The following is a 25,716-nucleotide window of genomic DNA, read 5'->3' on the forward strand; positions in this document are numbered from 1 at the left end:
TAATTGCCCCCTTTTCAACAACAAGGTGAGGAACTTTGAGTTCCTGGTGGCAAAAGTTCCGGAGATCTATGTGGTTTTAAAAGGAGCCTAAAGGATATTTTTGGACTGTCATTTTTTGGTAGAAAAACAAAGAAGGGGGGGGGGGGTGGGGGGGTGGGAGATCAAAACTGATAGGAGTGACATGGAAAAGGGGTTAATGGCTCAATCAACTTACATTCACGTGGCACCTTTTCGCTCAGTGTTTTGTAATAGCACTCCAGCGTCTCAAAATTCTTCTGGTTGATCCTCTCCTGAAGGGAAATATCGCCAAACCTGTGGAGGAAGTTGACACCATTAGACACTAGTTATGGTTTTTAACGGTGGTTTCTCCAAGTGGGGTCCTCGGGGGTCCTCGACCCATAGCTTTGGGAGTGTGGAACATAAATTGCAATAAATTAAGATGTAACATTTTTTTTTAAGTGCAGGGCTACATATTATTAGCTTAATGACCCAATCGCCAAAGCCAGTTAAAAAAAAAAAAAAAAACTAGCAAAAGAGGGAAAAGGAGTCCAGTCATCACGATTAAACCTTCTCCGGAAAAGAGACACATGTGGCACGTTTGTACTTGTATTGATATTTGATACAAAGTTAAAAATGGCTTCCGTGGCAACAGACAATGAAAAAAAAAACAAAAAAAAAAAACATTTGAGCCTAGCGTATTTGGGATTTTTCACCATTTCTCATTTTCTGCAAAAAATCCTGGAATTGACAATTTTTGGAATTTGAGAATTGTGAATGGTTCATTTGGGGGGGGGGGGAATACTCAAACATATAAAAAATAAAAATCATGGAAAAGGATAATTTTGCAGTGGTCTTAATTTTTTTTTCCAGAACAGAGCTCTATACAGTTTATAATATAGGGTTCGGGTTACCCTAACCTAACCCATACTATAATATAATATAATATAATCCCTCCATGTATTTTCTTAGCCAATTATCCTCACGAGGGTCGCAGGAATAATATAATATAATACATCTATCCATCTATTTTCTTAGCCGCAGAAATAATATAATATAATATAATATAAAATATTATAATATAATATAATCCATCCATCTATCTATTTTTTTAGTTGCTTATCCTCACAAGGGTCGCAGGAATAATATGATATAATATAATATAATATAATCCATCCATCTATCTATTTTCTTCACTGCTTATCCTCAAAAAGGGTCGCAGTAATAATATAATATAATACAATCCATCCCTTTTCTTAGCTGCTTATCCTCACGAGGGTCGCAGGAATAATGTGATATAATATAATATAATATAATATAATATAAGCCGTTTAGAGAAAAGGTGTATTTTTTTTCAAGAATATGAGCCAAATTGTGTCTTTCTGAGAATTATAGATTTAGTAGTACAAGGGCAAAGTTGTATTTTTGAACTCCACGAGTTGAAATATGACTTTCTCTCCTTGTTAAACTTTGAATTTAATATCACGATATCAACTTTGTCACACTTTTTGGGGTGTTAGGATTATGGGTCCTTAGAAAAATGTCCCCCCCCGTCAGTCGTTCCTTGACTCAAAAATTTGGAGGAGGCCGAAATATTAGAATGCGATCAGCGCTGACCTTTCGGCGATGGTTTGCTGCTCGTTGATGCCCACGTTAAAGAGTACCGGGAACACGCGCAGAGGTCGGCCTTCCTTGATTTCTTCCGGCATGTTCTGGAAGGCGGGGCCTGGGAGCGGGACCTCCACAGTGAAGTGGTCCCTGAGGACAGATACACGTCCACGCTGTAGTGACTGATCATCAAGATTCGCGCGTACACCGTAGACGAAAGCAACTGTTCCAATAAATGTCCACCGTGGCGACGGACGCGCCGAAGTCTCACCGTCTGCCTCGCACCACAGGCTGAAGGTCACTGAGGTGCTCCGTCTGGGCCCGGGTCACCTTGAACACGACCCTCTGGAGGTCCGCCACGCCCACCTCCATGTCCTCCAGCATGCCGATCTCTTCGCCTTGGGACGGTCGCCGCGGCGACGTTAGCGCGACAGCACCAGACAAAAACCCACTATCGTACCGTACTGTAGTCCTACATTGCAATTGGCTTATTTGCGCTCCCAAAGTGCGAAGTGGCGAACTCACTGTAGGTGCTGAGCAGGCTTTCGAACTGGGCCACCAGCCCGACCAGGTGGAGCTGCCTCAGGAAACCTTTGTCCTGCATCCCCGCGTACAGCCGCATGACGAAACCGCACGCCAACACCGCCAGCTGGTACGCACAAAACGCACACACATTTTAATCACATGACGTTAATAAAACCTTCCGCATTATTCAGCACGTTTGCATCCAAACGCAGTCAAAGGAGGGCGAGTGCTGCCGTTACTGTTCGTCTCAGAATTGAAAAAGTACAACCAATCCTGCACTTTTTCATACTCCAACTTGTGTGCACGAAGGTGACGATGAGGAACACACAAATGCTACTCGAGTGGCTCAAGTACTCACACACTTGAGTGATGTGTCACCACAACACTGGTGGGTGTCCTTACCGTCAACAAGTAGGGTGTCTTGGTGAGATAACACACGACAATAAGCTTTCAGTGGTGATGAGTTCAATTTGCCAAAATGGTCGGTGCACTCGACTGTTGCTCTATTAGCCACTTAACGTCTCGAAATAATTGACGACTCTGCATCCTTTCCACGAGTCCATCCATCCATTTCATTAGCTGCTTATCCTCACAAGGGAGTGCTGGAGCCTATCCCAACTGTCAACGGGCAGGAGGCGGGGTACACCCTGAACTGGTTGCTCGCCAATCGCAGGGCACATAGAGACAAACAGCCAGGCTCACATTCACACCTCGGGGCAATTTAGAGAGTCCAATTAATGATGCATGTTTTCGGGATGTGGGATTCAGGATTATATTATTATTATTTATTATTATTACTATTATTCATTCAGACTTTTAGACTACTTCAACAGTGAAACTTTTATTTGGGGTCATTGTAAAAAGTGCTTCTTCTTCTTCTTCTTTTCCTTTCGGCTTGTCCCGTTAGGGGTCGCCACAGCGTGTCATCTTTTGCCATCTTAGCCTATCTCCTGCATCTTCCTCTCTAACCCCAACTGCCCTCATGTCTTCCCTCACCACATCCATAAACCTTCTCTTTGGTCTTCCTCTCGCTCTTTTGCCTGGGAGCTCCATCCTCAGCATCCTTCTACCAATATACTCACTCTCTCGCCTCTGAGCATGTCCAAACCATCGAAGTCTGCTCTCTCGAATCTTGTCTCCAAAACATCCAACTTTGGCTGTCCCTCTAATGAGCTCATTTCTCATCCTATCCAACCTGCTCACTCCGACCGAGAACCTCAACATCTTCATTTCTGCCACCTCCAGTTCAGCTTCCTGTTGTTTCTTCAGTGCCACCGTCTCTAATCCGTACATCATGGCCGGCCTCACCACTGTTTTATAAACTTTGCCTTTCATCCTAGCAGACACTCTTCTGTCACATAACACACCAGACACCTTTCGCCAGCTGTTCCAACCTGCTTGGACCCGTTTCTTCACTTCCTGACCACACTCTCCATTGCTCTGTATTGTTGACCCCAAGTATTTGAAGTCGTCCACCCTCGCTATCTCTTCTCCCTGTAGCCTCACTTTTCCCCCTCTACTTTTCTCATTCACGCACATATATTCTGTTTTACTTCGCTAATCTTCATTCCTCTCCTTTCCAGTGCATGTCTCCATCTTTCCAATTGTTCCTCTGCGTGCTCCCTGCTTTCACTGCATATGACAATATCATCTGCGAACATCATGGTCCAAGGGGATTCCAGTCTAACCTCATCTGTCAGCCTATCCATTACCACTGCAAACAGGAAGGGGCTCAGAGCTGATCCCTGATGCAGTCCCACCTCTACCTTAAATTCCTCTGTCACACCTAAGGCACACCTCACCATTGTTTTGCTGCCATCATACATGTCCTGTACTATTTTAACATACTTCTATGCCACACCAGACTTACGCATGCAGTACCACAGTTCCTCTCTTGGTACTCTGTCATAGGCTTTCTCTAGATCCACAAAGACACAATGTAGCTCCTTCTGACCTTCTCTGTACTTTTCCACGAGCATCCTCAAGGCAAATAATGCATCTGTGGTACTCTTTCTAGGCATGAAACCATACTTTTGCTCGCAGATACTTACTTCTGTCCTGAGTCTAGCCTCCACTACTCTTTCCCATAACTTCATTGTGTGGCTCATCAACTTTATTCCTCTATAGTTCCCACAGCTCTGAACATCCCCTTTGTTCTTAAAAATGGGAACTAGAACACTGTTGGGAAAAATTCATGCGACGAAACAACTTCCGGATCGAATGAATTTCCTAAGTGGTCCGCTCGAAATAAATACTGAAAAAAAAATTGTATTGTTTTATATGGCAACACTGCGAAAAAGTGGTGAGGACATCTGCTTCACAGTTCTGAGGACCGGGGTCTGAATCCCCGGCTCGCCTGTGTGGAGTTTGCATGTTCTCCCCGTGCCTGTGTAGGTTTTGTCCCGGTACTACGGGTTTCTCCCACATCCCGAAAACACGTGTGGTAGGTTAATTGAAGACTAATTACCCATCTATCCATCCATTTTCTTTGCCGCTTATCCTCATGAGGGTCGCTGGGAGTGCTGGAGCCTATGCCAGGTGTCAACAGGCAGGAGGCGGGGTACACCCTGAACTGGTTGCCAGCCAATCGCAGGGCACATTGAGACAAACAGCCGCACTCACAATCACACCTTGGGACAATTTAGTGTGTCCAAATAATGTTGCATGTTTTTGGGATGTGGGAGGAAACCGGAGTGCCCGGAAGAAACCCACGCAGGCACGGGCAGAACATGCAAACTCCACACAGGTGGGGGCTGGGATTGAACCCGTGACCTCAGAACTGTGAGGCCAACGCTTTGCAGTTGAGCCAAATTACTTGTACGTTTGCAGCATACTTATGGGATGGAGAATAGGGTTAGCAATTAGCGCGATTCTACTCTCGTTGCCGATGCGGTTTTTGACTTACAGCCTGACTGAAGACGACGTCTCTCCTCTGCTGGAGCAGGAATCCCTGCGGGATGCTGCAGGCGGCTTCCTGCAGCAGCACGAAGGTGACGGCGCGCTTGGCCTTGTCCACCACCTGCGTCACGCACTCCTTCAACCTGGCCACCAGGGGGCACAGCTGTTCCCGCCAGTCGCCTGCGGTGCCATGGAAAAACAAGGAAGAACTTTTACGCTCTTAACATTTTACTCCACGTCTTCCGCGTTGACCCACCGGCACACCTGTCACAGATGTCTTTCCTTTTTCCAGGACATTTGGTGTCTCAAGGGCAACTTTTTACACAGCATCAGAATGCATAATACGTGATTTACGGTTAACGGGGGCTCATTAAACGCACCGTGAAATCGCCTCGGCGGAAAGGGCACAACGCTTACGAAAGGACTTGTAAAACGAGACTGAATGAAAAGCAAATGACATCAGCGGTCTGCGCTCACCATCTCGCACAACATTGGCAGCAACTGATAGAGATAATAAAATAATAATATAGAGTGTATCATAAGAATAATGTTTAAATGTCTCCCGAGATGAAGCTGCCACACTTAGTCCCATTTTCAAAAAGTTATTGATGATTGAAAATATTACGCATTCTTTATATAGAGACCCAAGTGCAGAAAACTGCAGCATCGGCCACTGCATTTAACATTGTGTACCATTTGGATCCGTTTAATAAGTCATAATCGTCCTGATTCAAAACGCGTCACTCTTTACTTTCTCTCCGCCTCATTCTCTTAGGCAGCCGCTGACACTGACAGCAGCGCTATGTCGAGTATAATTGTGGGCGACTCCTGCTGTTGACGGTGTTGGTTCCGCACATCTGTCACCGTGAAAAATGTTGATACCGTCTGTAATTTGAATGCAAACCGTCTTCTTTCCGCCCGCCTTCTCCTTTTTTTCATGCCAACGGGCCTATTTTGCTGCCATCTTCCTGAATCGAGTTTTCACACGCGCATCTATTGTACGAAAAGGCTGCGGGCAACGATTTCGACACTTCCCTCTTCCTCGAATGACTTTATCCTTGTCATAAAAAACTCTCAACGCTATCTTTTGTTATATAACCATATTTAATGACGACTTCATTTTCACATTATATTGACTACAACGTTTGAATTTTTCAACCATTCACTCTTGTAATAGTTTTTTTTTTGCATAAATTACTGAGGGTTTTGTTTTTTTGATTTTGTAATTTTAATTTGTAATTTTCTCCTAAAATGAGAAATATTCTTGAAAAACAAAACAAATGGTGACTTTATTTTATTTTTATAGTTTCTGTATAGGTTCTGTTTCTGATAAAATTACATTATTCCTGTGATATGATCAATTCATTCATTCTTAATATTTTGACTTTTCATACTTATAGGACAGGGGTGTCTCATTTTTGTCGCAGACCACATTGTACTTGCGGTTTCCCTCAGAGGGCCGTTGTGGCTGTGAAACCATAAAAAAATTTCACCGCCTCATCATATTTACACATGAAGTTTATGAACTAGTTTTGGAATCACGAATCAAGGGTACTGTTTTTTTTTTCCCAACTGATATAGTTTGGTAACAGAAAAATGCTTGTAATGTCTCAAATTTTGGTACGGATTTGAAAAAAAAAAAAAAAATCACAAACGTTGATACACACGATTTGCCTCTGCGGGCCACATAAAATCACGCGGTGGGCCGGATCTGGCCCCCGGGCCTTGAGTTTGAGACATTTGTTGGAGGATAAATTATTTTTTTTAAACTACAAGCACATTCTTTCTATTTATTCTCACAATATTGCAACAATATTCCCCTTGAATTAATTCTTTAATTTTTGTAGAATTCTAAGTTAACAAAAATATTGCATTATAGATTTTTTTGTAAACCATACCCCCCACAAAAATCAATTTTCCAACATGACCGTGATATTCCTTTCCTGACCAACAAAGGGGCCAACCAACAAGTTATTCAATTTTAAAATTATGCGGGTCTCTGTTTTAATGACAATTATGTGTGGTTTTATAGTGAATCACAAATGATTTCTACTGTTTTTATGATTCATTCTGTCATCGTGGCTACAGGAGAGATTCAAAATTTTAGGTCTGCAGATTGTTTGTTTGTATAATTCCCTTCGTCGTCAATAGAGGACAGTGTTGAACCAATGCTGTCCCCCCCACCAACAGCTTTGGAGATCTCAGTGGCGGCGAGCTCGACCTACACAGAGGCCTGCGTGGTCAAAATACACGGTGCTTGATACATCTCTCGTCTGCGTCCTCTGGCAGAAAGTCAAAGGACGGCAAAAGCAGAACGATTGAGAGTCACCCGTCAAACATTGTACAGTGCTGGGAAAATTGAAGCCAGGTTCCACTTCGCAACATGACATTTGGTAGGCGTTGTCCATGATGAGTAGACCCAGAAAAAAATACAAGACAAAACAGAAGGCTGAAAACGCCGTGGCTAATTGATGGAGGAAGACTACTTCTGAATTCCTTGTACAATTACCACCAAAACTCGAACCAAGTATAGAGCTCGTGCACGTGACGTCACCATTTTCACGGCGCCATATTGGCGGTCAAAAAGAGCTGCCCGACAGTGTGGGGGACCTTGAACCGGAGCAGAATATTCACAATGCCCGAGACTTGTTGGGCTGCTGGTTGTTACAACAGACAAGACAGATTTTCAAAGAGGTCATTCTATGGAATACCAGCTGAAAAGAGCAGAAAATATTGATGGATTTCGGCAATTAAACGGGATGGATGGCGCCCAACCAAATACACACGATTGTGTAGCGATCGCTTCATTTCAGGTAAGAATTATTCTGAAATTCCCAATAAGTATTTATAATGCCAAGTTGGCTCATTTGAGAACAATGCGTTTAAAAAAAAAACAAAAAAACAACGGGAAGTCGTCTCCAACGTACACGAAAGCGTGTTGCGGTCACACGTTAAACTTCGGTAAACCTTTCCCCGACAGTTTTGGGACAGTTTTTTTTTTTTTTTAAATATGCATTGTTCTCAAATGCGTCCAATGCATATTAAAAAAAAAGTCTGTCATGGAGAGGTTTACCGAAGTTTAACGTGTGACTGCAACACGCTTCCGTGTACGTTGGAGACGACTCTGTTTTTTGTGTGTTTTATTTTAACGTATTGTTCTCAAATGACCCAACTTGACATTATAAGTACTTCTTGGGAAACGCTACAGAGGACCCAACTCGTTTGTCCTCCCCCCCCCCCCATCATAGTTAATGAATGCGAGTTTGTGTAAAACCAGGGGTCATTTATTTAAGTACTGGCATTTGTATTGAATACTAGCTGAAAAGATCGATGGAGTTCAGAAAACGTTAACGTGTAGCCGAACACAACTCCGCATTCGCGAGCCGTCTCCCCGTTGAGAACAGATCCAGCGACGAAGTATTTGTATGCGTCCAGAATTTTCTACGCTTTCACACTCTTCCGCGTAAATCTCAACGACTTACTCACCAGATCCATGTGTAGATCCAGTTTTCCAAGACAAGCGGAAGCGGGTTAACAGTCCAATTTATTATCAGCGAAAACATCGACTTCGGCATTAAATATGGGTCCCCTGTGCAAAGTGTCTTTCATTTTTCCACGTACGTTCGTTTATCATCACCTTCTAAATGTTTAACGGTATTGGACAAAACTTTTGCTATAAGACGTATTTTCGTGTCGTCTCCAACCGACTTAGCATTGAACCACGCTTTGCTTGACCGGCAATGCGTCCAGTCACGTGACTTCAGTGACGTAAGGTGCACGAGCTCTACACTGAACAGATAGTGATGCTAAATTGAATTTTGCCTTGTGCATTTCTGGCAGTCAGAGCTGCCTCTGAATCCTTCAACGATCACGCACAAGACATTATTTCAGGCAAGCCCCCGAGTTGTGGTGCTGACTTTTTAGAGTTTTGTTTTTTGGTGAGGCGTCAAACTCACTGCCATGCTCAGCCCACAAAAAACGTAAAATGTATAACTTAGCGCGATCTAACTGTCTACTATACTTGCTTCCAGTTTGGTAGCAGAACAGACGGTACTCCAGAACTTCGTTGTGAAGGACGCCTGATCCCAATATTCCTGAAACATCTTCAAAGCAAAATGGCAGACTTCCTGTGCACCTTCAGGCATGGCTTATGAACATTTTTTTGTGGGTCTTCTCATTCCTCATACATTTCTTGCCTCCTTGGCTTGAATTTTCAAACTCAACTTGTTTGAGCTTCATGCTTTGGGGCATAAGAAAATGGCCAAATTCACGATTTTCAGTAATTCCTGGCAAAAGCGGGCATCCGCGAAATTTTTCTTACCAGGGTTGTGTGAGGTGATGACGTCGGCGAGCTGTTGTTGCTGCTCGCCGCCGCGCTCCTGCTTGCTGCGGGCGTCCTGCTCGGCCAGTTGGTCCACCATGGCGATGACGCAGTTTAGACGTTTGGCCACACTGGCCCAAACTCTGTCCTGAAAGAGTCCAACAATCACACTCTGCACGCTCACTACCCGAACCAAGCAACCAGTACATCAACGGGAAGAAAACCCACAGCACTCCGAACAACAAGGACGGGAGAAAATGTGGTTAAAGGCTCAAGGCGTCCTCAAAGAAAAAAATATTTCCCACCCTCTCATAACCAAAAATGAACTTCAAACTCATGTTAAATCTGACTCAGCGCACGCAGGCCACCATTTGAAGCGTCTCTGATTAACCACAAATCCTGTTCAGCTGTTCTTGGAGTCACTTAGTGACATTTTTGTGGTCATGTTTTACAATACAAGCCGCGATTAGTAAAAAGCCTCCAAGCAGAAAGCCAGAACATGTCGGGAAAAGCCATCTTGAACATCTTGACTTGATCTGGGGTTAAGGAGAGGCCCTTTTAACGGTGGTGATTCCAAGCTAGTCTTAATTAGGGGTGTTCAAGACCCCCTTTTCAGGCGATACCTGTACGACTATTCCCTCTTGACTAGTCGCTGATACCAGATAATTCCGAAGAAAGACCTTTCGTCCTTCTGACGTGATTTGCTCCTGTCACACTGCTGCAGTGTGGCATCAACTACTGGCGAGGAGGACTTCCTTGGTGTCAGATTATTAGTTATTTTTTTGCCTTATTCATTGATGGCAGGTATTGGCAGCCTTCACAAGTACCAGGTAACCTTGAAATGACGTGATGATGTACGTGACGTCACCGTTTTCACGGCGGCATATTGCCAGTCAAATCTAGCTGCTCTGCACTGCGGTTGCCATTGTATCAGATCAGATTTTTCAAATTGCCCGAGACCTTTTGTGCTGTTGGTTGTTACAACAGATGAGACAGATATTCAAAGAGATCATTCTATGGGATACCAGCTGAAAAGAACAGAAAAGATCGATGGATTTCGGGCAATTAAACGTGATGGGTGGTGCCCAACCAAATACACACGACTGTGTAGCGATCACTTCATTTCAGGTAGGAATTATTCTTCTCAAAATCAAATTCCCAAGAAGTATTTATAAATTGGGTCATTTGAGAACAATGCGTATTAAATAAAACAAAAAAAAAAAAAAAACGACAGGGAATCATCTCCAACGTACACGGAAGCGTGTTGCGGCCAAACGTTAAACTTCGGTAAACCTCTCTCCGACAGAAGTTTTTTTTTTTTATATGCATTTTTCTAAAATGAGTCCAATGCGTATTTAAAAAAAGAAAATAAACCGTCGGTCACACACAGGTTTAGTAGATTAACGTGTGGCCGCAACACGCTTCGTGTTTTTGTTTTTTTCCAATCATAGTTAATGAATACAAGTTTGTGTAAAACCAGGGGTCATTTATTTAAATATTGGTATTTATATTGAAAAAAATCAGAGTGGTTCCATTACTATGTAGGATTTATTCTTGATTGAGGACAGAACCAGTAACGAAGTATTTGTATGTGTCCAGACATTTTGACGCTTTCAAACTCTATGACTTAGTCACCAGATAAATGTGCAGATCCGGCTGTCCAAGACATGCGGAAGCGGGTTCACAGTCCAATTTCTTACTTCGACACTAAATATGGTTCCTCTATACCAAGTGTTTAATTTTTCCACGTACCTTCAGTTATTATCACCTTCTAAATGTTTAACGGTATCGGACAAAATTCTGGGCGTCGTGCTATGAGATGTATTTTGCCGTCGTCTCCGACCGACTTAGCATTGAGCAATGCTTTGCTTGACCGACACTTCCGGCCAGTGCCGTGATTTGATGACGTAGGTGCACGAGCTCTATAGTCCCAATATCGATACCAGAAGTGGTACTTGTTCATTCTGAACACCCCTCACCCCTTAGCCCTAACCCAGTTAACTGCCTCATCAATTCTTAACCACGACCCTTGACCCTGACCCCGTTTATCCATTTATTGGAACAGGTGTTGCTGCTCAAGACAATAGAAACAATAGGATGGATTCAACATGACAGGAAGACACTTGCCCATTCCTCCTCATCGTACTCTTTGTGGTGGGGGATGGAGTCTTCTCCTCGCCTCAGGCCCTGTGTCCCGTCGACGTTGTTGCACGACGGAGCCCCGTTGTCGCCGGGGAGCGAGGGCGACGTCGCCCGGACAGAACTCAGGTCCCGGTCGCCGGCCTTCTGGTTCTTGGACACGTAGCCGGGCTGGGCGGCGTGCAGTGCTAACAAGGCGCATTTGACCAACTCATCCTTGAGCGTGTGGACAAATTGCTCCGTCTGCAGCCAGGAAGACACGAGAGGCGGCGGGACAAGACAAACAGCCGACGTTAATGGACCGCTAGGCCCGAAAGGCAACACTGGAGGAAGCAGGTGCTGACAAAGTGAGAGGGAAGACCGTGTAAATTCTCCGTCATTCGGCTCATGGTGACGCACAAGGGATAAATCAGGGCAATTTGACTCTTGTTTGTTGAAGATATTGCTTCCATCATACCAAAAGGCTTCTTCAATTTGAAATTTGACATGCGGCGTCCCCCTATTTCATTTTATGCCGGGTTGTCGTTGCCTGGACTGTCGTGGGACCAGTGAGTGAGCTTTTTGCCTCGCAACCAAGCGCTCTTTCACCTGCCTGGTCTCAAAATGGCTCATTAGCGGCCACTTTCCCTTGCAATGCGGAGGTCGTTCTCTGAGAGAGGTCAGGAAATTGTTGTAAGTAGATACGTGACGGTGTAAATTTTCACCTTTCTGTACAGAGGACCAAATGGCACCTCTTTAAGTCGTCGTTTTGTACGGATTTACCTTTTATAGTATATCGGCAACTCGGAATTTACACGCCTTCAAGGAAGTACCACGCTGCGCTGCAACCTGCCGGGCCGCACTGCGGTCTACGTGAAGATTTGCGGTGTAATTGAAGAAAAACAAGAACGAGGAGTACATGCAGAGAAGGTTCCCAAACAAATAAACTCCCGCAGAGCAGAGACAATTAACCATATGCCTTCAAGTGTTGTTATGCACTGTTTGTATTTTTGGCTCTGCGGTGCTAAAAAAAAAAGAAGCCGTTTGAAGTTTTGTAATTTACGTCACTTTTAATTTAATATTAATTTCCATTAGCACATCTACAGCGTTTTGCATTAAATGTTAGCATTTAGCCAACTGATGTTTGTTTTTACATGGTTTATTAAATACTCTGGTGTCAAAACATAGAATGTTTAATTGAGTTTTCATTTTTACACCAAACTTCAGTTGGGAGTGACAAAGAATCATTTTGAATTAAGTATCTTTTTTTTTTCCCATTTTTTGGACAGCAGATGAGTGAGACCAGGTGTTAATAAATACTTTGAAAAGTACATTTTAATCATTTTAAGTGTTGCAAAATGACTAAATGAGTTCAAAGCGTGTGTGAGAGTTAAAACAGTGTCTTGAGATACGAGTTTAACTCATGCTGTGACACGTTTGTAACTCAAATAATCTGTCCCTATTGAAATGGATGGAAATGCCATTATTCCGTACAAGCCGTCTGCTTTGATATATATTTTTCTTTTTCTAAGAGACTGTACTTTAGAAAAACATATAATAATGGAATTTAAATAGTATTACAAAGATGTGAACATAATCTTAAGGCACCACTTTACAGTTTACATATATAAAAGCACGGTCAATCTGGATTGTGGATTTTCACTTACAGTGACTGTGCCTGGAACATATCCCCTGCAAAAAATGAGGGTTCATTGTAGATGAATTCTTTCACACATAAACCTGAGGTCATCTCTGTCCTGAATTTGAAACTTGCTGCCATCAAAATTGTTTTTTTTAGACGCAAGGTAAACTGCCGACTCTGGATCGGAAGATGCTGCCCTCCGACCTCATGCCACGTGTGCGTATAGTGGTCGTCGGGTCTCTCCACTGAAAAGGTGACTTCGCTGTGCACTTCCAGGGGACATTAACCCACCAGAGACTGAAATAGGGCGACTCCATAATTGAAATTCAGAACTGAAGAAATGTTTTGGATTGAAAGTGTAAAGTGTGCCTGAAAAAAAGACATTCCAGCAGGTGAGCATCATCAAACAACCAACGATTGAATCACGTGGACAGGTGACGCCTCCGAGGAGCATCTCTCGTTCAAAAAGACCTCACCGATGCCACCAGCCCTCCCCTGTCCCGCCAGGGCCAAAGCGACTACAGCCCTTCTGAGTCACGCCGTTGGCGATCCAATTACAGTTGAGCAAACGAAAAGCCCTTCATCGGTAAACGTCACAATTCATTCTCCCAAAGTCTTTCTGCTCCAAAACTACAAGCGTGTAATATTTTGGAAGACTGCTCGTAAAATTTCAACTACATTTTTTTCTTAAAAAAAAAAAAAAAAAAAAGAGAATGACTGTGACTGAGAATTATCATAAAGAGTGGTAGTGAGCCTACTTTTCCTGTTTTGCGTATGCAACAATTGGAGCTTTTGTGATTTGTTCAAACAGTTGCTGTTAACGCTGTGACGCACACACACACACACACAGTTGTTGTTGTTGCCGGTGCATTGGAGTGATAACGTAACAACTGCTCTCCTGCGGTGTAAAAAAAAAGAACGAAAAGAGAAGAAAAAAAAGTGGCATTTGGCAGCGCCGCAGGATGCGTCCTCAAAATGGATCTCAAAGCAAGAAGCCTTTTTTTGTGCGCGAGGAGGCGCTTAAACTGCGACTTTGCATTTCCTCAGTGCTTTTCTTTGGCTTTTACACACAAACTCGGAGACACTCCGCGACTCGCTCCACCTGCACGTGCGTGATTACCGGCGAAGAAAAATGGGCCTCTGTGGACTCCCCGAGCGGAGAAATGGGAACAAAACAGAAGAAAAGCTGACATAAAAATAGCGCGTTTGTACGGAGCAGGAGGCTCGAAATCTCCTCCTGCAGGTGAGATTACGTTGCGTGAGATATTATTCGCCCCGGACTGCGACCAATCAGTTTAATGACGTGCACTCGAGCTTTTCCTCAACACAATATGGCTTCTTCAACAGGGTTGAAACTACCACAGCGACTTCAAGAGAATAATGATGCAGCAAGTAGGCTGTCCTAATAAAAAGGGGGAACGATAAAATGAGCGAAAAGTAATGTGAAAAACCGGCTGCCAATTTTATGTGGGGCGAGACAAAAATATGACTGTTTGGTCCAAACTGCACATTATTATTATTACTGCTATTATTATTATTATTATGTCATCACTCCAAAAATACTTGGAAAGCACTGGGGGGAGAGATGAAAATGAACAGAAAAAAATGGAATAACAAGAGATCAAAGTTCTATGTTTACAAGTATAAGAAAACAGCAGATGATTTTCCCAAAAATCTATTTTTTTTTTTTTTTTTTACAAAAATAAATATTGCATATTGAAAAATAATGAACCTATCCTTGGATGGGAAAAAAAAAATCAGTCACCAAGCCAGTTCTGAGGTGCCGGGTTCGATCCCAGACCTGCCTGCGTGGAGTTTGCATGTTCTTCCCGTCCCTGCGTGAGCTTTTTCCGGGCACTCCGGTTTCTTCCCAGATTCCAAAAACATGCAATATTAATTGGACACTCTAAATTGCCCCTAGGTGTGATTATGAATGCGGCTCTTTGTCTCCATGTGCCCTGTGATCTCCTTGGCGACCAGTTCAGGGTGTACCCCGCCTCCTGCCCGTTGACCCTCGTGAGGATAAGCGGCTAAGAAAATGGATGGATGGAAGTTTGACAAACTATCAATGTTTTTTGAGAAGAAAGTCACAATACGACAAGATTAAAGTAAAAATATCTATTGATAATAAAAATAAAATAGAAGGAACATTCATCGTGCAGGTGTGTAATCACACATGAACACACACTTGCACACACACACACACAATTGTTGAGATTCCAATCAGAGATCTCTGCCCCCCCCCCCCCTCTCCCCAAACTCCCACTGACCGGGGCCGACATATCCTTGGCAGGGACGAGAGCAAAAACGAGCGCGGCAATTAACGCGGCCTGATTGGGCGCCGTTCCACGCTGGCTAAAAACAATCTCTGGCACAACAGACTGCATTCTGACAGCAGCAGATGTCATTCATTAATTACGCTGATAAAAAAAAAAAGAAAAAAAAAAAGATGTCGGCGGCGGGCGCGATGCTCCCATCAGGCGCGAGTTTTGCCGTCAAGTCGCAATCATTCCAGAAACAAGTTGTAATTTTCCAAGAGAAAAAAATAATCCTTTGCTTGGAGAAAACACATTAAAATGATGAGTAATTATGCTCCAAGACTGCACTTCTTATATTGTCAGAATTATGTTGTGGTCATATTCTGAGGAAAAAAATCCTACTTTATCAAGATTTTTTTCCATAACATTACAATTATTGATAAACCAGATTGATTTTTGAGAGAAAAAAAAGTACTACCACCGGGTGAATGAAGTTGCATTTTTTGAGAAAAAGTCTGATATCAGATTTTTTTTTAAATCTAAGAAAAAAAATACCCCCCCCCCAAAAAAATCTCATTTAATTTATTTTCATAATTAAAGGCACTTTTAAAAAGTCAGATCTGTTTGAGGAAAATGAAGTAAAAATGAGGTAATAAAGTGTAAATGATGTTCTTTCTTTTTAGAGGAAAATGTAAAATGTAAAGGAATAAAGTGCTTTAATTTGAGAAAAAAAATGTGTAAATTTGAAATCAAATAAGCAATTTCCAGGGTTAGATTTTTGGGAGGAAAAAGTAGTAACAGGCAGGGAATTAAGTTGTATTTTGCCATAAATAAAATATGTAATAGTAAATGCCATACTATGAACGTAGTCATATTTATGCCCCCCCAAAAATGTGAGTAATGTTCCGTGAATAAAGTCTAAAAAGTCACCATGATTACAAAGCCCCATGTACTTGCGAAAATGCGGAATGCCACGCGGGTTTGCTCACCTTGTCGGAGAGGTCCTTGAGCGCCTCCCTCAGGCCGGGAGAGGACTGCTCGCGAGCGGCGTGCAGCAGTCGGTCGGCTAAGCTGCTGATGAGCGGCTGCAGGAGGCTGACGCTGCTCAGAACCTCCTGAGCTTTGGCCGTGTGCTCCGGCGAGTAGTAGATGCACTGGTAGGCCGTGCTGAAGCTGCGGTGACAAACCACAAAAAAAAAATAAAATAAATCCTCTATTATTGTGATGATTAAAAGTTAAGTGTTTGTTTTTCCATCTGTGTTTGAGATGTCCTCTTTTGTCGACAGACGCCGAACGCACCTCGTGTCATTTCGGATCGGAGTCTCGCTAACTCGATGGTTGAGTCTCGTGGGGAGGGCGTGTGTTTGTGTTGAATAATTTATTAACTGAACAAAGTTGTTGATGTAACATGAGTTCAAGATTGCGCATATGCAAGAAGCGTGCTTCTCGCGTGCGTGGTCTGTAAAGGAAAATGTTGAAATATGACAAGAACGACGCTGTTATTTTGTATAAATCTGGGTTGAATACTCCAGAAATAAAGTGATATATTTCTGAAAAAATGGGGAAAAAATGAGGTTCCAGTGTATACATAACATATACATACAGTGAAACCTGTGATTATGAATGGCCTGGTTGAGGAACAATTTAGTTAATAATTATTATTTTTTTTAAATCAGAAAAATTACCACACACAGCCATACAATGTGTACACAGAAGAATATTGTAAAAATAAACTAGTGATAGATTTAGAATATTATTGTATTATTACTATTATTACACTAAAAATAATATCAAGATTAACCAATTAAATATTAATTATTATAAATATTTATTAATACATTTTTCAAGATCAGATTTTTTAAAAATTATAAAAATATAAAATATTAATATTACACTATTCTGAGGTGGAGAAAGCCATGACAATAATAATATGTGAATAAATAAATACAGTACTAGAAATGATTACAACATTAACATATCAACCACACATGGTACACTTATTAGTAGACTGGTTCTTAATTATCTAAAGATAATATAACACTGTATGTAGAATAATAAAGTCAATTATTATAAAATGAGATGACTGACTCAAGTTCTGGCTTCATTCCATAAGTGCATAAAAACTCTCCAGATTTTCAGACTGAGCTGTCTGTCACATGGTCCAATGTCATTCCACGTGTGTCGATTTGCGAATACTTCATCTTTCCCATTTCGTCTCAGACAAAAACAACTTTTGTCACTTCCGAGATCTGGGGCCAAATGACTCCAGTCAAACACTCTCTCGGGGTGAACATTCCGGCGACTTGGAATGAGTTTAGCGTTATTTTTTTTCTTGCTGACGTCCCACCATGAGCGTGGCAGCCATTTGTAAATCTTGAATCGAGGTTGGTCTTCGGAGCCGGTAAGTCCAAAGGCACCATTGCTGTATCAGAGAGCAAGAAAGCTACGATGACGCCACATTTTCCTCAGCAAAATCTGCCCCATTGAGAAAAATGTAGTCTAGAACTAAGTCAAGTCAAAGACGAAAATATTAACAGTGAACCTCAAGTTACAAGTGACCCCATTGAAACTTTTCAAGATATGAGTCGTGATTTGGCCGATGTCTTGGGCAGTAAGAAAACAAATCATATTAAAAGGCCCATTTGGTGGACGGGAAAAGCAAAAGAATTCTTCAAAAACAAACAAAAAAAGAGACCTGTTCAAATCCTCCTCCTGTGTGGAGTTTGGATGTTCTCCCCGTGCTTGCGTTGGTTTTTCTCCGGGTACTCCGGTTTCCTCCCACATCCCAAAAACATGCGACATTAATTGGACACTCTAAATTGCCCCTCGGTGTGACTGTAAGCCGGATTGGTCGTTTGTGTGCATGTGCCTTGGGATTGGCTGCCAACTGGTTCAGGGTTTACCCGTCCTCCTACCTGGTGACAACTGGAATAGGCTCTAGCACAGCCCGCGACCCTTATGAGGATAAGCCGCGAGGAAAATAGATGGATGGATGACACAGTATTGGATGAATTTGGAATTGGAATTCATGAGGAGAATAAAGTGGGATCTTTGCTTGAAAAGAATAGTGTAATGTTATTCTAAATTTAGGCGGCACTGTGAATCAGATGGTAAATCATTGGCCTCACAGTTCTGAGGTCCCGGGTTCAATCCCGGACCCGCCTGTGTGGAGTTTGCATGTTCTCCCTGTCCCTGTGTGGGTTTTCCTCCGGGCACTCCGGTTTCCTCCCACATTACAAAAAACCTGCAACATTAATTGGAGACTCTAAATTGCCCCTAGGTGTGAATGTTAGCCTGGCTGTTTGTCTCGATGTACCTTGCGATTGGCCGGCAACCAATTCCGGGTTTCCCCTGCCTCCTGCCCGTTGAAAGCTGGGATAGGCGCCAGCACTCCAGCGACCCTCGTGAGGATAAGCGGCTAAGAAAATGGATGGATGGGTGGATGTTCTAAGTTTTAAAAAAGTTCTCAGATATTTAAGAAAAAGTTTCAACGCTGTCAGACGAGGACAATCTCGTCAGCGATTGCAGTTTAATGACGATGCTGTTGAAGTACAAACGTAATCCCTTTAGGCAGCCGTTGTGGCCACCGATAAATGTTGGGGTAGGAAAGTAGGTGGGAGGGGGACTGAGGAAATGCTTGAGACACTGTAATTGCCTCATCAGTATTTCTGTCAGTGGTGACTTGTGAGGTCTCACGAGGTATGATGCTAAATATATACATAAATAAATACCAGCATGAAAATGGAAGAGGTCCACTCATAAATTGCGACGCTTTCAAAATCTCGGCATGTCTGATTGAACAGCGAGGGGGAAGTCCACGGCGTGCTTTTTTTTTTTTTTTTTTTTTTTTACACCTGGAATCCGTCTGGCAAATAAACACTTACACGCAGGTGAAGACGTTCCCACAAGCTCTCCGGATTACCAGCGCTTGGCTTTTTTGTTCCCCGAAGAACTTGTTATTTTTCTTTTTTGTTGAGGGGGGTTAGGGCTGCTTCCTGTTGAGACCTCGGCGCACCACTTCAAAGTTTAGTTTGTTCTTTCCGCTTGCTATTGTTTTCCATGAAAGACGCCTTGCTCTAAATTACAAGGGATGGAAAAAAAAGGGGGGGGGTGGCAGAAGCATTCGGGATCTACAGTATGTGTAATTTCTGAAAGTGTACTTGTATGTAGAGCTATTTTTAGACACAAGAGAAACATGTTTACCAATTTCACAATAGGCAGGATGTTAAAGAATGACAAAAAATGTTGGCATCACATATTATGAAATTCTATTGCATTTTAGTTGGAGTGTAACCCAATGTAATTTAGCTGCATTGTGTTTTAATGCACAAAAATAATATTGCTACTAGACTGAATGATTTTAATTGGAGTGAATCATCGTAAATTGTAATAAAATTGTAAGTTGTATGGTATAAATCACATTTAACTGAAGTAAATCCTATTGTGTGAATTGCATCACAATTGGAGTAAATCATATTGTAACTGGATGCAATTATGTCATCACCGGACTGAAGGGTATCGTATCTTAAATGGAGTTAATCGTATCATAATTAAGGTGAAACATGAAATCTTATTTTGTCCAATTGTGTCATAATTGGAGTGAAATGTATCGAAACTGGACAGAATCACGTCGTCACTGATCTGAATGGTGCCGGATCTTAATTGGAGTGATATGTATGAGGTGAAATTTCATCTTGAACTTGGTTTGAACTGCAGAGGATTTGTCTGATGGCAACCATCCATCCATCCATCCATTTTATTTGCCGCTTATCCTCACGAGGGTCACGGGGAGTGCTGGAGCCTATCCCAGCTGTCAACGGGAAGGAGGCGGGCTACACCCTGAACTGGCTGCCAGCCAATCGCAGGGCACACAAAGACAGACAACAGTCGCACTCACAATCACACCTAGGGGCAATTTAGAGCATCCAATTAATGTTGCATGTTTTTGGCATGTGGGAGGAAACCGAAGTGCCCTGAGAAAACCCACACAGGCACGGGGAGAACATGCAAATTCCACACAGGCGGGGCCGGGATCAAACCCGGGTCCTCAGAACTGTGAGGCCAACGCTTTACCAGCTGATCCACCACCGTACCGCCTATTTGACTAAATCGCATTTTGGAAATCATAACTAATTGAATTGCATTGTTCCATAACTGGACAGAATCGTGTCATACTCACAGTAAACAGTCATATAACAGTCATAGTTTGAATCATACCATTACACATTATAATTGGACTTAATCATATAATATGGATCATATCTAATCAGAGTAAAACATCGCATCGTATCTCAATTGGAGTGTATTGTATTGTAATTGAACGGAATAATACAGAATCATAATGTAATTGGGGTGAATTGTATTACAAAATGCTGAATTGGAGACCCTTGTATCCAGTTTTGAACCATCCCCTGGGTAAATCTCATCAGGTTTACGTGTCACTTCACCCTTTTCAAACCCGACTATAAAACCCAAAACCCAACTTTCAAACCCTACTTTAGAACCTCGTACTGGAAAACCCTGACTTTGCAAGATTTTGCCATGTCGTAACACTAAACCTCGATTGAAACCCAACTTTAAGACCCCAACATTGCCTTGAAACTGGACTGTGAAACCCCAACCCTCTTTCGACATCCTAGCCCTGCTTTGAAGCCCGAATCCTGTTGAGCCCATGTGACCTCTCGACCACCTCATCTCATTTGCCACAGGCGTGATATGAGAAATGAGATCAAAAGGGTTATGGCTTCCAAGTTGTGTTTCAAATTAGGGTTAGGCCTTCAAAGTCGGGTTTCGTAGGGTTTCAAAAAGTCTAGTTTCAAGACAGGTTTGGGGTCTCAAAGAAGGGTTTCCAAGACAGTCCCAGAGGTGCTCCCGGAAGAACTTTGCTCAATGTAATTCTGCTCGACATCACATCTTAAACCCATACGGCGTTGTGCAAAAGCCTCGGTCCACTCTCAGATTTGTTGTTTGTTAATCAACAAGCTCGTCCCTAATTCATATTGCCGTCAAAACGCAGTCATCTTCAGGCCTTTCGCGGAGAAATATATCGTGTTATATTTCCGAAGGAGTCAGAAAGAGGCCGTTAATGCAAGATTAGATCACCTCCATAAATGCAGTGCCTATAGGGTTCCATTACAGGCAGACTTTTATAAGAGCAATTAAAGCGCGACTGAATGTATTAAAGGAAGATAAATGCCGGGTGCGCTCGCTTCGGCGCCCTCCCAAAGAATACTAAATGCAAATATTGATTAAGCTCTTCCGGGACCCATCCCGGCAAGACAAACTACATCAGACGTGCCGGCCATTGCCAAGTTCGGCCGACGGAAGGTTTTTTTAATGGATGGCGAAAGCTGCGCGCGTTCATCCACGCAGACGCCCGACGGACTCCGCCAGCTGAGGGTCCCCGCCTCTTTTCTGGGGCACGGGAACAAAGACAAATTGCTCTTTTATTGGCCTCCCGCTAACACCTCTGCGCTTCTCTGCGTTTGTGTCCAGGTGTGATGGATTAATATCGCAGTGAACAGATTGCAGACGGGTAGAAGAAAGCCACTATATATAAATATATATATATATATATATATATATATATATATATATTCTGGGTAGGGCTGAGCGGCGAACCTAGATATCACATTTTGGATGATTCAGAAATCCGATCGATTGTCAATTATCTCAATCAAATGTTCACATCAGAGGCGAGGAGTTACGGAGGCATGATAGGCTTCATGATGGGGACGAAGCAGTCGAGAGAGCCCAATAATTTTGCTGCTAAACGGACAGCTGCCGACACACGTACAGATGACTACTTTTTTTTTTCAATATCCATACATATATATATAACTTTATTCTCACAGCTGTCCTTTATCTACAGTTTTAAAACACAGTTGGGCAAAAAAAAAAAAAGGTTTTAGACAAGCATTCAAGAGTGACTCGATTGTTTTTATTAATTTTGACTTTTAGACTACTTCAACAGTGAAACTTTTATTTGGGGTCAGTCAGATACTTTATCATTGTAAAAAGTGCTTCTACTGATGAAAAATTCACGCGACGAAACGACTTCCGGATCGAAATAATTTCATAAGTGGACCGCTCGAAATAAATCATGAAAAAAAAAAAACAACATTAGGATATGAGGTTGTATGTGGCAACACTGTGGACAACTGGTGAGTACATCTGCTTCACAGTTCTGAGGACCGGAGTCTGAATCCCCGACTAGCCTGTGTGGAGTTTGCATAACCTCCCTGTTCCTGTGCAGGTTTTGTCCGGGTACTCCGGTTTTCTCCTACATCCCCAAAACACGTGTGGTAGGTAATTGAAGACTAACTACACATTCATCCATCCATTTTCTTTGCTGCTTATCCTCATGAGGGTCGCTGGGAGTGCTGGAGCCTATCCCAGCTGTCAACGGGCAGGAGGCGGTGTACACCCTGAACTGGAATCACAGGCCACATCGAGACAAACAGTCGCACTCGCAATCACACCTAGGGGCAATTTAGAGCATCCAATTAATGTTGCATGTTTTTGGGATGTGGGAGGAAAGCGGAGTGCCCGGAGAAAACCCACGCAGGCAGGGGGAGAAAATGCAAACTTCACAAAGGCGGGGCTAGGATTGAACCCGGGTCCTCAGAACCGTGAGCCCAGCCGACTAACTACCCAAAGGTGACAATATGAGTGCAAATAGTTGTCTGTGTCTGTGCCCTGAGATTGGCTGGCAACCGGCTCAGGGTGTGCCCCGCCTCCCGGCCGAAGATAGCTGGGAGAGGTTCCAGCGTGCCCGCGACCCTTGTGAGGATAAACGAGAATGAAAATGGAGGATGAGTTTAATATGTGGGAAGTTTACCACAAGTATGTAGGGGTCCACTTCAATGTTCCCTTTAAGCTGCGCATCTGCGCAATTGCGCACTTCTTGCACACAAATTTGATATATAACGTTTCTTCCTGTATCATTTTGCTGTGTAATTCGGTGAGTGACAGCCGTCCTGCCGATCATACGATACGACGCAAACACGCTACGCAACCAATCACGGCATTGACAGTATTTGCGCATGTGCTGCGCTCGTACACACTCCATAACAATAACAGCGCGGTGGAGTTCAGTAATGCTAATGCTCACCCCATATCATGGCGAAACGAAGCGGGTAGTGAATGTGATGCTTCGGCTCCCCGAACCAAAATAAAAAAGAACTGCAGTTCTTTTAAGATGGAATGCATGTCCGAGCATGTGCAAATAGAAGAACAAGCGGTGCAAGTGGGTGAGATTTTTTCGTTTTTCCAGTGAGAAAAAGTTCTCTGCCAAACACGCAGCGACGCTAAAGTTGTCAATGGAAGCTGGACTACCTCGAGCAAAACATTCAGAAGAAAAATCATTTGAATTAAGAAAAAGAACTTGCTGTCACACACACACACAAACATCTGACCTTGAGTAAGTTAAATTTCTCAGACAATATTTTACTTGGCATTAAAACGAATGCAACAATGCAGACAGTTCAACGCTTACTGCCCTGCTACCCTGAGAACGCTCGATCTCGTCAGATCTCGGAAGCTACGCGGGTTTGGCCCTGGTTAGTACTTGGACGGGAGTCCGCCTGGGAGTACCAGGTGCTGTGAGCTTCTCTCCCCGGCTAAAACGCAGAGGGGTTGCGTCAGGAAGGGCATCCGGCGTAAAACTGTGCCAAGCAAACATGCGTTCATCTAAGATGACACGCTAACGGGACAAGCCGAAAGGAAAAGAAGAATGCTGTCAGTTGAACAACTCCACGATCAGATCAGGAAAAGTATGTGAATATACCAGCAGTTTTCTCTGGTTTAGCAATGAGGGAAGCGGGAAGGCAGCGAGTGCGGCCCCAATCTAAGCGTATTCACTGATTTCACCATAGACCGAAGATTGAGAGACACGAACAGGTAATTAGTTTTTTTCATCGCCTATGTTTACATTGTGACTATACAATGGTGTACACAAAGGGGGTTTCAATACATAATTTTTTCCCATTATTGGCTATTTGTTGGCCTAGTATATACTATAGACACACACACACACACACACGTATTTATGTTTTTGTATTGGTTTTATGATTACTGCATAGAGAAAACCGATGGATGGGTTCAAGAAATATTGCAAGTGAGGGAAAAACTAATTATGTTTTTTTTTTTTATTTGCATTGTAGAGTTTCTAGGTCAACGCAATGGCAGAACATGTTTTGAAAGGATTCTGTTTTCATTGTCTTGGATTATTCCAAAGTGGAACCCAACAGGACCGGCTGCACACGTTACAACAGCTACATTCATCATAATGGCGAACTGGAGTTTTAATCATTTATGAACTGTTTTTATGCCAGTGTATCAAAATATTGCCTCGCGTGAAACCAGTCCATGGCACAAAAAAAGGTCAGGGCTGTTGCTATTATGAAAAAGCAGACGGAAAAAGCAATAATCAGAGAGTAATCAAAACCCTCACTATAATAATGATGATGATTATTATTATAATAGATGCCACAAGATGATGAAAAAACTACTTGTGCCTAAATTTAATTCCTCAACTCACTTGAACATAGTTCTTTGGCAGCAATATGCTACAAGAAGGTGGCAAAGCACTACATTTTCCAAAATAAAGCACCACAATTCATTTACATACAGTAAAGCCTCGGTTCTCGAACGTGCCCGTTTTCAAACGAAAATTTGGAGATTTTTTTTGCTTCTGTTTTCGAATGGAAATCAATACCCGAACGCCCCCGACAAAACCCAGAAATAACATATTGCGCGTGGCCAGACCAGCTGACCCACGACGCTCTTTGCTGTGAATTCCCACGCTGCCGAAAAAACACGGGAATAACATAACGCGCGCGGCGCAAGCAGCTGACCCACCCACGCCGCGCTTTGTTATTGTCAATTCGAACGCCCCCTGAAAAAACCCGGAAACAACATTGCGCACGGCTCAAGCAGTTGACCCACCCACGACGCGTTTTGTTATTGTTAATTCAAACGTCCCACGAAAAAAAACCCCAGAAATGACATAACGCGAGTGGCGCAACCAGCGGACTATTGTTATTCTGTATATCGCAACCTCTGTACACAGACGTGTCCTGGTAGTGACTGTTGTTTTTCTTCTTATCGAGGACTACAGTGTTAGCCCCCGATCATGGTACCAAAGAAGGCAAGTTGCTTGCTTAAAGTTATTCTGCACTTTTGTTCATAAAAAAAAGTTTACAAGGCTGGGGGCCGAGTCGCTACATATACGGCAATGCACTCCCAACCTTGCGTACTCTACTACAAAAGCATACATTTTAAGCAAAAAAATCTATATATATATTTCTTAAATTATTTTATTATATAAAGTATTTAAACTATAGATG

The 25,716-nt window shown here is 42.8% G+C and overlaps 1 protein-coding gene and 1 pseudogene across 1 annotated transcript in view; one reads left to right on the forward strand and one right to left on the reverse strand.

Moving 5' to 3' along the window:
* The window catches only part of inpp4b (inositol polyphosphate-4-phosphatase type II B), a 181,196-nt gene that overhangs the window by 8,144 nt on the left and 147,336 nt on the right, over positions 1-25,716 (reverse strand). Inside the window, 8 exon segments of the mRNA XM_061828785.1 lie at positions 215-312; positions 1,615-1,755; positions 1,877-2,003; positions 2,131-2,254; positions 5,036-5,208; positions 9,350-9,497; positions 11,477-11,731; positions 16,357-16,540. Of these exon segments, the coding sequence (XP_061684769.1) occupies positions 215-312; positions 1,615-1,755; positions 1,877-2,003; positions 2,131-2,254; positions 5,036-5,208; positions 9,350-9,497; positions 11,477-11,731; positions 16,357-16,540 (1,250 nt within the window).
* LOC133506834 (5S ribosomal RNA) lies at positions 23,859-23,977 on the forward strand (annotated as a pseudogene).

Source organism: Syngnathoides biaculeatus, chromosome 9 (assembly GCF_019802595.1).
Source record: "Syngnathoides biaculeatus isolate LvHL_M chromosome 9, ASM1980259v1, whole genome shotgun sequence".
Taxonomy (NCBI): Eukaryota; Metazoa; Chordata; class Actinopteri; order Syngnathiformes; family Syngnathidae; genus Syngnathoides; species Syngnathoides biaculeatus.